The sequence below is a fragment of the Tinamus guttatus genome, unplaced genomic scaffold (assembly GCF_059628265.1).
Source record: "Tinamus guttatus ecotype Peru unplaced genomic scaffold, ASM5962826v1 Tinamus_guttatus_pri_ptg000273l, whole genome shotgun sequence".
Taxonomy (NCBI): Eukaryota; Metazoa; Chordata; class Aves; order Tinamiformes; family Tinamidae; genus Tinamus; species Tinamus guttatus.
In genome coordinates, this window is record NW_028288807.1 from 242,116 (window position 1) to 253,551 (window position 11,436).

At 52.7% G+C, this 11,436-nt stretch overlaps 1 protein-coding gene across 1 annotated transcript; it reads left to right on the forward strand.

Annotated features, from left to right (window-relative positions):
- Nucleotides 1–8,343: 8,343 nt before the first annotated feature.
- LOC148594251 (olfactory receptor 14A16-like) lies at nt 8,344–9,303 on the forward strand. The gene has a single exon (XM_088527281.1). It carries the CDS (start codon nt 8,344–8,346, stop codon nt 9,301–9,303), a length of 960 nt encoding a protein of 319 aa, XP_088383407.1.
- Nucleotides 9,304–11,436: the final 2,133 nt, after the last annotated feature.

Genomic DNA, 11,436 nt, shown 5'->3' on the forward strand with positions numbered 1-11,436 from the left:
TCTGCTGACATGAGAAAGGCAAACATAAAGACCTGTGCAGCACATCCTGAGTAGGAAATGGCCCTGGTGTCCATCAGGGAATTGTGCATGGATTTTGGGAGAGTGGTGGAGATGGATCCAAGGTCGAGGAGGGAGAGGTTGAGGAGGAAGAAGTACATGGGGGTGTGGAGGCGGTGGTCGCAGGCTACGGCTGTGATGATGAGGCCGTTGGCCAGGAGGGCAGCCAGGTAGATGGCCAGGAAGAGCGAGAAGTGCAAGAGCTGCAGCTCCCGTGTGTCTGCGAATGCCAGGAGGAAGAAGTCAGCAAGAGAGCTGCTGTTGGGCATTTCGCCCCCAGTCTTTGGGGACTGTCCAAAAAAGAGAAGACATTGAGAAGTTAGTTGCTCATTTTTCATACATCCTCCCCCCATGCACTCTCACACTGCCTCTGTCTTTACTGAGAGGATCTTTTTCTCAGTACTTTGCTTGAGTGCTGCTTTGCACTTGCTGAGTGTGCTGCGAGGAGCAGGGACCTCAGCCCCTGGACTCCAGGGAGTCTGTCCTGCTGTGCAGCACTGGGAATCAGGGAACAGAGGTGATGAGCTTGACCATTCACCATTTCTGTCAGGTGAAGTCCACTCAAGACATCAACGAGCCTTTCAGCATCTTCCCTCCCCAATATAAAGAGGGTGGTTTGAGGAACAGAGTTTCATTGAATTGTTCAATATTTTTTATTTGATTGGAGCTGTGCTTGTCACCCCTGGGGAGTGTTCCTCAGGATAGACCTCTTTGGCATTTCTACTGAGTCCAGAGACAAAATCATCCACTGTTGCTGTGTGCAGATTAGGGACATCTCATTTGTCTCTCAGACTATTTCCCTATGCTGGAGGATGATCACACTCCTCTACTATACTAACAGGAGATCAGACCTTGCAGAGGGCAGAGGAGTCCCATTTCACAATGCAGATTTTCAATTTCTCGCCCTTTCCCCATACACTTAAGAGAGTCGCCTCACTCCCCTTCTTGCCAAGAGCACACAGGGCTCTTTTCAACTGCCCATAGACAGATTCTCCCCACCACCTCCATACCCTCAGCATCTCTGCAGCTTCCTCACGGGTCTCTCTTAGCAGTGAGGATGGGCTCTCCTTAAGCGAGATACAGCTCATTTCCCAGCCCTGTGCACTGCATTTCATGGAGCTGCACAGGACAGAAGGGAGAAGGAAAGCCTCCTTCCCTGCAGACAGCTTTGTTCCACAGAACACTCCAGAAAGCTCAACAGCATTGCCCTGTAGCCAGACACTCACCGTGTAAACAGCTGTGAAGATTTTGCTGTGCACTGAGTTCTGCTCTGTGCCCCTTGCTCCAAACCACCATTCATCCTTCGCTGCCTTCTCTCCTCCTCTGTCTGCAGCAGCAGGCAGTGCCCGCAGCCGTGCTGCTCTTGGCACAGGAGCTGCTCCTGCACTCGGCTGTCTCTGGGCAGTGCTGACAGGCTGCCACGAGCTGCGGCTCAGCTCAATTCATGAATTACTCTGTCCCTTGGGATTCCTCCCTCTGGGATATGTTCCATCAAGTAGAGTCACTTGTTTTCCTTCTCTAAAGAGTATAGGGATACAGATTCCAATGTTGCAATTTATTTCATCAGACAATGATTATCTACCAAAGTTAGAAATGTCCCACATGAAGTCCTGATTCACGTCTCTTAACTAGGCAGGATACCCAGACAGGGATAAGAAGGGAGCTTGTTGATACATGGTGCATATATGGGTCAGATGACTTATTCAGATGGCTTATTGGGACTCCGCATGTCTGTTCAGAAGCGCCAGGTTTGGAGAAGGATTCAGCTAACTCATGAACTCCACAAATACAAGGCAGGTGGGATTCCCCCTTACCAGGCCAGGCATGCACATCATCTGCTTGCAAGCTCCTGGCCTAAAGGTCCTAATGGAATCACTGGAGATAGAGCTTCAGTTGGAGTCCAGGTCAGGAATTTCCTTGTTCATCTCTAATGACCCTGGATGCCTTCTATCCTACTAGAGCAGCACTCACAATAAAGCTGAGGGACAGGCAGATCCCTACACCTCAAAAAGCTGATTTATTCCAGTTGAGACCATTTATAGAATCACAGAATGGTTGAGTTTGGAAGGAGCTTTGCAGATGATCTAGTTCAAATTCTTTGGTCAAGCAGTGTCACCTACAGCAATGTTTGCAAGCACCTGGGAGGCCAGCAGCAGGCACATGGCACTGCTCCTGCTTGGGAGGGGGATCGCATAGTCAGGACATTGTCTGTGCTCCTGACTGGACAGCACCAGGCATTAGCAGGTCCATCCATGTCTGTGAGGGTGACCGTGAGCTCTGCTCTTTGCTGAGTCCCGGGCAGGCCAGCAAGAGGCGCCTGGCTGGGCAGTTCCTTGGGAGGTCCCTGCTGGCAGAGCAGCTGCGAGGCCAGCGCTGGCCCATGGCTGGGGACCGGCTCTGAGGCCGCTCCTGTCCCAGCAGCAGCGCGGCCGGCAGCGGGGTCTGGTGCAGACACGCGGGGAGGTCCCTTGTGTGCGCGGAGCTGCCGGGGCAGCAGCAGGCGCTGCCTGTGAGGCCAGGGGTGTCTCAGCAGCGGGCAGGGACACGGAGGCCATTGTGGGGACGCTGCCGGGAGGCCCCTGCTCTCTGCAGGGCTGGCTCTGTGCTGACGCGTGGGCGTCGGCTGGTGACGTCACTGCTGCCGCAGCCCCTGATAGGCCAGGCCGCGCAGCTGGTTGTGACGTCAGCAGCCCCTTCCTGGCCGGGGCGGCTCTGCCGAGGAACCTGGTGTCCCTGCAGCCCGCGGCGGCAGCAGCCCACGCTGGGCTGTGCGCGAGCGAGGTTCCCCTGCCCGAGGAGCTGCTGGGCCAGCAGGAGGCTCACGGCGGGTGCTGGCGCTGAGGTCGCTGCTGCCAGAGCAGTGAGGGGCCAGCAGCAGCGGCAGGGACGAGAGGGTTTGCTGAGGGTGCCCCGTGGAGGGGCTGACACCTGCGGAGCTCTGCAGCCCTGAAGAAAGGCAGCTCCTTAATCAAGAGGAGGGAGATGGAGCGTTTAGCATCATGAATTTGTGCCGCTGTGAGCGTTATCTTCTCTGGCGAACGTGGACAAGGAGCAGAGATTTGCGGCCAGTTACCATTGGACCAGGGAGTCCAGCAAGATCTTTTAGGCTGCTAAATGAACCCAGTGCCTAAGTGAGCATGGTATAACAAGAGCAGTGGTGTTAGTAATTTATGATTGCCATGCTGCTTGTGCTGCAGTAATTCCCCTCCCTGTCTGATGGGTGAGTTAATGTAGACTCGGCTGAATTGCAATCTGAAGATGTGGTAAGGGAAACGATGGGCACTGTCTCCAGCAGCAAGTTCACAGAATCACAGAGTGGTTAACATTGGAAGGGACCTCTAGAGATCATCTAGTCTAATGTCCCAGCTCAAGCAGGGACACCTAGAGCATGTGGCACAGGGTGGCATTCAGGTGAGTTTTGAAGATCCTCAGAGAGGAAGACTCCACAACCTCTCTGGGCATCCTGTTCCAGGGCTCTCACACCCTCACAGTAAAGTTCTTCCTCACATGGAGATGGAACTTCCTGTGTTTCAACTTGCACCCATTACCCCTTGTCCTGTCACTGGCCACCACCAAGAAGAGTTTGGCCCCATCCTCCCTACATTCACCCCTAAGGTACTTATTTCTACATGTTGATCAGATCTCCTCTCAGTCTTCTCTTCTCCAGACTAAACAGGCCCAGCTCGCTGAGTCTTTCCTCATATGATAGATGCTCCAGTCCCTTAATCATCTTGGTTGCTTTATGCTGCACCCTCTGTAGAACCTCCATGTCCCTCCTGTACTGCAGAGCCCAGAACTGCACACAGTACTCCAGGTGAGGCCTCACCAGAGATGAGGAGAGAGGGTAACATCTGCTGGCAACACTGCTCCTGATGCAGGCCAGGATGCCATTGGCCTTCTTGGCCACGAGGCACATTGCTGAATCATGGTTAACTACTTGTCAACCAGGATTCCCAAATCCCTCTCTGCGGAGCTGCTTTCCAGCAGGTCAACCTCTAATCTATACTGGTGCCTGGGGTTTATCCTCCCCAGGTGCAGGACCCTGCACTTGTCCTTGTAATGTGATGCTGGGCAATATTTCTAAATGCCTCTGCCTTTGCCTCTGCCTTTTTTCTCCTCTACATTGCCCTATTAGTCTGGAGCTAAGTAACGAGATCCCAGTGTACCCAAGGGGTATGTGCTGGTTTGAGTGCCCTGAGGTATCTGATAGTTTTAGTGAGTATCGGAATGGGCCATCCTTATGCTTGGCAGGTCTGTCCTTAAAGACCTGCTGGCTTTCCTGAGCTCTGATATCCTTGAGGGCTGCTGCCTGGGATCCCCCACCAGTCCCCTAAACAGGCCAGGATGTCAGCTCTTCTGAAGCCCAGTCTCTATTCTGCTACTGTCCTTCTGCACTCCCCTCAGCATTAGGCACTCCAGATTCTCATGGTCAGAGCAGGCAAGGCAGGCACTGACTATCCCATCCCTGATCGGTTTGTCCTTGTTTGAAATGTCCAGATACCAGAAAGCATCGTCCTTATCAGCCCTTCTGGCAGCTGTGCAAAAAAGTTCTCCCTTAATGTCCTCCAGAAGCCTCCCAGACTGTTTGTACCCTGCAGTTTGCCTTTCCAGCTTGTGATAGGGGGATTAAAGACCGCCCAACAAGAACCAGGGCCAGTGATCCAAAGACTTCTTTTAGACTGCTGAGAAATAGGAGAGCTCCCTCCTGAGACGCTCCTCCACAAGCTCTCACTTCAAACCTTGCCTCTTCCAAGGAAGAGCTCCACACATCCAATCTGCTCCTTCACACAAAAGGCATCCTCCCTCATTGTCCATTGATCACCATTCCAATGATATTTCTGGCCTGTGACAGCTTGCACATCTTCATGTGCTCCTGCCTCTACTTCAGGCTGCCTACACTTGCATATATTTGGGCTATAGAGCTTCAGCTGTGGCACAGAGAACAGAATGGTCACAGAGAAACCTGTTACCAAGAGGCAAAGACACTGGGTGTGCAATGGCCCAGTTCAGAACAGAGCCATGCCATCATATATAGCAGGAACAATGCAATGGTGAAAGAAAGTGAATCCAGCAGTGTCTGAGGCCAGGAGGACACAGAGCTGGGCCACTGAGAAACAGCAGGAAAGGGGGTTCTGCCTGAGGTGACTCTGTGGCTATACTGGACCTATGACAGACTTTTTGCACAAATCTCCGGGAAGGACAAGGTGCCCCTGAAGATGTCCATGGACCTGGACAGCCTGTGATGCAGCCACACTGAGGTCCTCATTAGCCCAGTCCCTGTTCATATAATATGATGGAATGAGCAGATGTTGAGGGGAGGAGAGCAAAAAAGGGGTTGAGAGTGCAAAGAATCTCAAGATACCTTGGTGTGATGTGCCTCTCATTTATGCAGCACACATGGATGTAGACGGGACGGACTTTCCCTGCAGACAGTGCTGGATTTCTTTTGTTTGGGTTCAGGATGGAACTCCAGGATTCCCTCGAGCACTTGCCCAGCAAGCCCTCCCTGTTGGCAGGGATAGATTCCCTGTAGGTCCAATCTGCTAGAGACATATGGTTGAGCTGGACAACCCAGGCATCTGACAAGGCTCTCCCAGCACTTTTCAACGCCATCAAATCAAGTGTCTGCTCTGAATTACAAGAGCTGCTGGTTAATACTGGAATCTTCCTATGCCTCAGCTGGGGTGAGTGGGGCTCTAGTTGTGTTTGGCACCAGGAGGTCATTTCAGATAGCCAAGACAATTCCCCACCTGATCCTCACCTCATCCTCTAGGATGATGCAGGCCCCCCAGTTCCTGCATCAGAGCAAGCAGACACTGACACCACATCTGTGTGTGGCACATCTGCCTTGGACCACATCTGTCTCTTCAGCTGTCACCAGATATCTGTGTGTAAGCAACTGACTCTTCCATCTCCAATGATTACAGTGGGATTTTAGACAGAGCACACATGCACACCTCCCTGTTGTGCTCACTTTGTTTTTGGCAAGGGGAATCCCACCGATGGTGTCTGTGGAATTTACAGGAATAATCTGAATATCACTTCAGACCCAGGCTTGGGGGTCTGAATTCTGTAATGCCCAGACTGATTACTCCTAATCAAAACCTGAACAACATCTCAGTGAGTTGGCTTTTGTCCCATGTAGGTGTTCCTGCCTGGTTGAGAGATGAAAATCATTCTTCCAGAGTGGGACATTCACAACTTTCATAGCTCCTCATCCTCTGATGAAATAAATTGCAATGTTGGAACCTCTCTCCACTCACGAGAAAAGGAAAACAGATGATTATTTTAGTTTGCTTGAGGGAACATTCCCCAGGAGGAGGGGGCACAAGGGACAGAGAAATTGGTGAGTTCAGCTGTTCCTCTGCTCCTGAGCAGGGCCAGGCTCCTGGGACGGAGGCAGCTCGTGGCAGCCTGTCAGCACTGCCCAGAGACAGCCGAGTGCAGGAGCAGCTCCTGTGCCAAGAGCAGCAGGGCTGCGGGCACTGCCTGCTGCTGCGGACAGCAGAGGAGAGAAGGCAGCGAGAGGGGAACGGCAGTGTGGAGCGGGAGCACACAGGAGACCTTCACAGCCCTGGACACGGTGAGTTTGTGCTTACAGGACAATGCTACGGAGCTTGTTGAAGGGGACATAAGAACCCATCACACCCCATGGCTGGCAGCATTTTTCTCTTCTTTCTTCTGGCTTTTGCAGTGCAGAGGAAGAGGAGCTGCTTGAGAGCAGGGATTCTCTAACATACTACCTATGGGCAGGGCATCCTGCTGCCTTCCCCACAGAAACAGCAGTGATGTGAAGCTGGGGTGTGCAGACAGGGTGAGAGGTCTGCACTTCAGAGCAGGGTCCCTGCACCCAAAGGTGCTGTGTGCCCGCAGCAGTGACTGTGTCACCTGTGAAGGTCAGTGCTCAGCCTGCCCAGGGAGCTGCCCACAGCACTGAGGGAACACACAGTTCCCACAGTTTAAGGGAACACTTTCCAAAAGGAAAGGCAAGGCAGGCGTTTCCTGAAGGAGAAGTTAGTGAGGTGGTCTTAAAATTTCCTTCCACTTGGTAAGAGGAAAATGGAAACAAAACTGGCAGATTTGGACAACAGATTGAGACTCATTAAGAGATTCAAGGAACAGCCAAAGAGTCTGCCAGGGACATCTGAATGTCCCCTCACCCATCCCTTAGTCCATAGACAGCACCAGCTTCTCCTGTGCTGCTGCATCAGGGTCTATCTGAGCTGTCCCTTAGCACCTGCAGACATGGGGGTGCCCCTGGACAGTGTCCTGCTCCTGGGAGGTTTCTGCAGGGAGAACTGGGCTCACTTGTGAGTGTCGTTGTCCTTCATTTGACTGAGCTGCAAGTACACGACAGTGATGGGCAAGGCTCAGGGATGAAGCAGGTCCCGTGACAAAGTCCTTTTTCTGCTGTTGGAATGCACAAGGGTTCATGCTGAGAGTGATTGAAATGCCAAAGATTTCTGTTCTATCTAAGAATGCTCCCACATTGAGGAGGCACCTTTGTGTGTTTCTGTGTGCACCATTATATATATTATATATACGCACATTTGTATATCAACAGACTCCTGCAGTGACCCTTTTGCAGAGAAGACTTGATTTCTGCATATTGAAGAGCCCTGCCATGGAAGGGGAGGCCATCGACTCCTGCAGATCTTGTGCAGCAAAGCTACTCCTTCTCTCTGAAGTTTCTGGAAGACTGGCTCAGATGATGAAGTGGCATGAGGACAAGGTCTGTCTCTAGACATCTCAACATCTAAAAAGAGGTAAGGTCTTTCCTTGCTTCCATTTGACTGTCCTCCTCCCTGGCTGGAGTCAGATCTGGTGTGACAGATTCAGATACAAATATCTCTGTGGAGGAGGGCAAGATAGATGGGGACAAATCCTTCACAAAGCTCTTCTCCTTCAGACACAACCAGTGTGAGCGCTGTATTCAGCTCTCATGCTGGTGAATGGAGAATATTCCCAGCGGGGTTTCAGGGCCAAGTCCCTTCCAAGCAATGCAAGATGCCATTCCCAGGCATCTCCAGAAACACTAATCAAAGAGTAGTTTGACACATCCAATTACACCTGCAGCACAGCAGAAACAACTCTTTGCAGCCATGGGAAGCGGGTCCCTGCTGCAGGAATACAGCCATTTCAATGCGGATCACCTGAAATGGGGCTGAATTAACGGAGAGAGGAAATATGGGGGATTTTTGAGAAACTGAAATGGTTTGGCTCAGACAAGTCCGCTCTAAATTTTTGCTTTCTTTCCTTCCTTGAACAGGACTCCCAAAGAAGCTAATGTTCAACAGCAGCTCATTCAATGAGTTCCTCCTCCTGCCATTCACAGACACGTGGGAGCTGCAGTTCTTGCACTTCTCGCTCTTCCTGGCCATCTACCTGGCTGCCCTCCTGGCCAATGGCCTCATCATCACAGCCGTAGCCTGCGACCACCGCCTCCACACCCCCATGTACTTCTTCCTCTTCAACCTCTCCCTCCTTGACCTTGGCTTCATCTCCACAACTGTTCCCAAATCCATGGCCAATTCCCTGTGGAACAACAGGATTATTTCCTACTCAGCATGTGTTATCCAGGTCTTCCTGGTAGCATTCTTGTTTTCAGCAGAGTTTTCTCTCCTCACTGTCATGGCCTATGACCGCTACGTTGCCATCTGCAGACCCCTGCACTATGGGACCCTGCTGGGCAGCAGAGCTTGTGTCAGAATGGCAGCAGCTGCCTGGGGCAGTGGTTTCCTCAATGCTTTCCTGCACACCGGGAACACATTTTCCCTACCCTTCTGCCAAGGCAATGTAGTGGAGCAGTTCTTCTGTGAGATCCCCCAGATCCTCAAGCTCTCCTGCTCAGACTCCTACCTCAGGGAAGTTGGGTTTCCTGTGTTTAGTATTTGTTTATTCTTTGCATGTTTCGTTTTCATTGTGGTGTCCTACGTGCAGATCTTCAGAGCTGTGCTGAGGATCCCCTCTGAGCAGGGCCAGCACAAAGCCTTTTCCGTGTGCCTCCCGCACCTGGCTGTAGTCTCCCTGTTTCTCAGCAGTGGCACGTTTGCCTATGGGAAGCCCCCCTCCATTTCCTCCCCATCTCTGAATCTGGTGGTGGCTGTTCTGTATGCAGTGGTGCCTCCAACGGTCAACCCCCTCATCTACAGCATGAGGAACAAGGATCTGAAGAATGCCCTAATGAAACTGGCTCAGTTGGTGCTAGAAATAAGCTCCGTGTCCTTTCTAACAAGTGGTTCCTAATGCGTCTCAGATAGTTCTGTGCTTTGAGCATTCTCTCTGTGTTTATAATGATTTTTTTACATAAGTTTTTGAATGCATCTTGCTTTGCCAGAAGCATGATCCAGCTCTGTGTAATTGCCATACCTGCTGTAAATATGTCTATCCTTGCGTTTCTGTGTCAGTCCTGGCTTCGCTCAAATAAAAGTGGATTTCCTCACTGCAGTACTTGAAGGTTTTACTCTCCTTCCAAAGTCAGATTCTAAAATGTGCTCAGGGACTTTCGCCGTCAAAGTATCTGTTTCTTTCTCAGGGCTTTCCAGGACCTCCAGCAATGATCTCATATATGATGTGTTAGGGAAGGAGGGTTGCTTTCAGTTCTCACTGTGGGTGCTCAGAGCTCCTCCAGATGGTGAATGATCAAGCACTATCTTCCATGTCACAGGGCTGAAGATGGATATGGAGCCTCCAGGAGAGCACAGGGCATCTCCAAGGGCACCATGTTCCTAGCAGTGAATGGAGCTTCAGAAACTCAAAGGGAGCCACCCAAATGGAAAGGGCAAAAACAATGAATGTGCAGGCTAGGGAGAGCTCTGCAGTGCTGCGAGAGGCAGTGGGGACCCAGGAGGCCCAGGGAAGGGAGCCTGGAGAGTCACTGAGGTCGCCTTCAGTGTCAGTGTTTGGCTGCCTGGGCAGCTCCTTCCTGCCAGCCTCGGTGCCAGTAGCCAGAGGACCAGCCGGCCCTGCCCAGCCTCCCTCCCAGCTCAGAGGCCAAGGACGGCTCTGCACCAACCCCAATGTGGTACAAGGCTGGGGCCCAGCAGGGTTTGTGGGGGGACAGGGCAGTGCGGGCTGTCATGGGGACCATGTCAGAGGGACATTTCCCCAGGGCTGAGCACCCTGCCCTGGGTGCTGTCTGCACAGTGGAGCCAGGGAGCCGTGTGCGGGTGCAGGGATGGGCACACATGGAAGCCCCCGTGTTCCCCTTGGGAGAAGGGAACCTGCCAGGAGCTCTCCCACCCCTGCCCCACCAGCACCAGTGATGACCAGCCCTGCTGCTGCACCCACAGTTTCTCGGTGCTGAACTCAACCACGTCCCCGCGCTGCTCTGTCTAGCTGGCTGCAGGGACACCCATGGGGCCTGGCCATTCCTGCTCCTCACAAGCTGCTTGTCCAAGGCAATGCTGGAAGAACAGGCCTGGCGCTATCCTCTTGGCACTGCACTGCCTATGACTGTGACAAGTGAGCAGTCCCCTGCAGAGAATGGTTCCTGGGACAGGCACTTGGGAACAAGCAGCTGGCAGTGTTGATGGGAGTCCATTCGGGACATGCCCTCTGGGTGGACAAGGAGGCCTCAGGCTCCCTCAGCCTGTTGGGGAGGAGTTGGTCACTGGGAGGAGTGCGGGGATGAGGGACGTGAGTTCTCCTGTGGTGTGTGAGGAGAAGGTGCTGACATGTGGTGGAGACCAGGGCACTGCTGCCTCCTCGGTCCTCTTGTAGCTCCTGGGAGGTCATTGCAGGAGCCAGCCAGGCCTGGAGAACAACTATCCCCACAACCTGGAAGCCAATGCAGGGAGGGTGTGTGCTCATGGGGTGCCCTTTGAGCTGCACTCTTGCTCACATTGCTTAAAGGAGACTGTACCCACCTCCTCACCCTGCTTGAGTGGTTGGTCACTCGCACTGTGGTCTTGCCCTTGTCACCTACAAGCTTGAACTCAGGCCCTAGCCCTCATGTTCAAAGAGCTCCACACAGCTGAGCTGCCCCTTCACACTAAGGGCAGCCCCTTTGCTCATCTTCCTCCGCTCACTCCTGAAGATCTCATACCCTGCTACTGTATGAGATGTAGAATCCTGTGTGAGATTCCACCACACCTCAGCAATATTTCTCAGTCAGATGGGCACCTCCATCTGCTTCTCTCTCTGCCCCAGGCTTTATGCACTTGTGGATGCTTCAGTTGCAGAGCCTCAGCTGTGGCACCGAGAACAGGTTGGTGATGGTGAGACTTGTTCTACCAAGGGCCAAGGACACAGCGTTTCTGGTGCCTGCCCTTCAGAGCACAGGCATGCTGTCATGGAGAGCAGGTGGCAATGTGATGGTGAGAGAGGGGTCCCACTAAGAGAGCAAAGCCTGCAGAGCCCAGGGCCAGGGGGAAACAG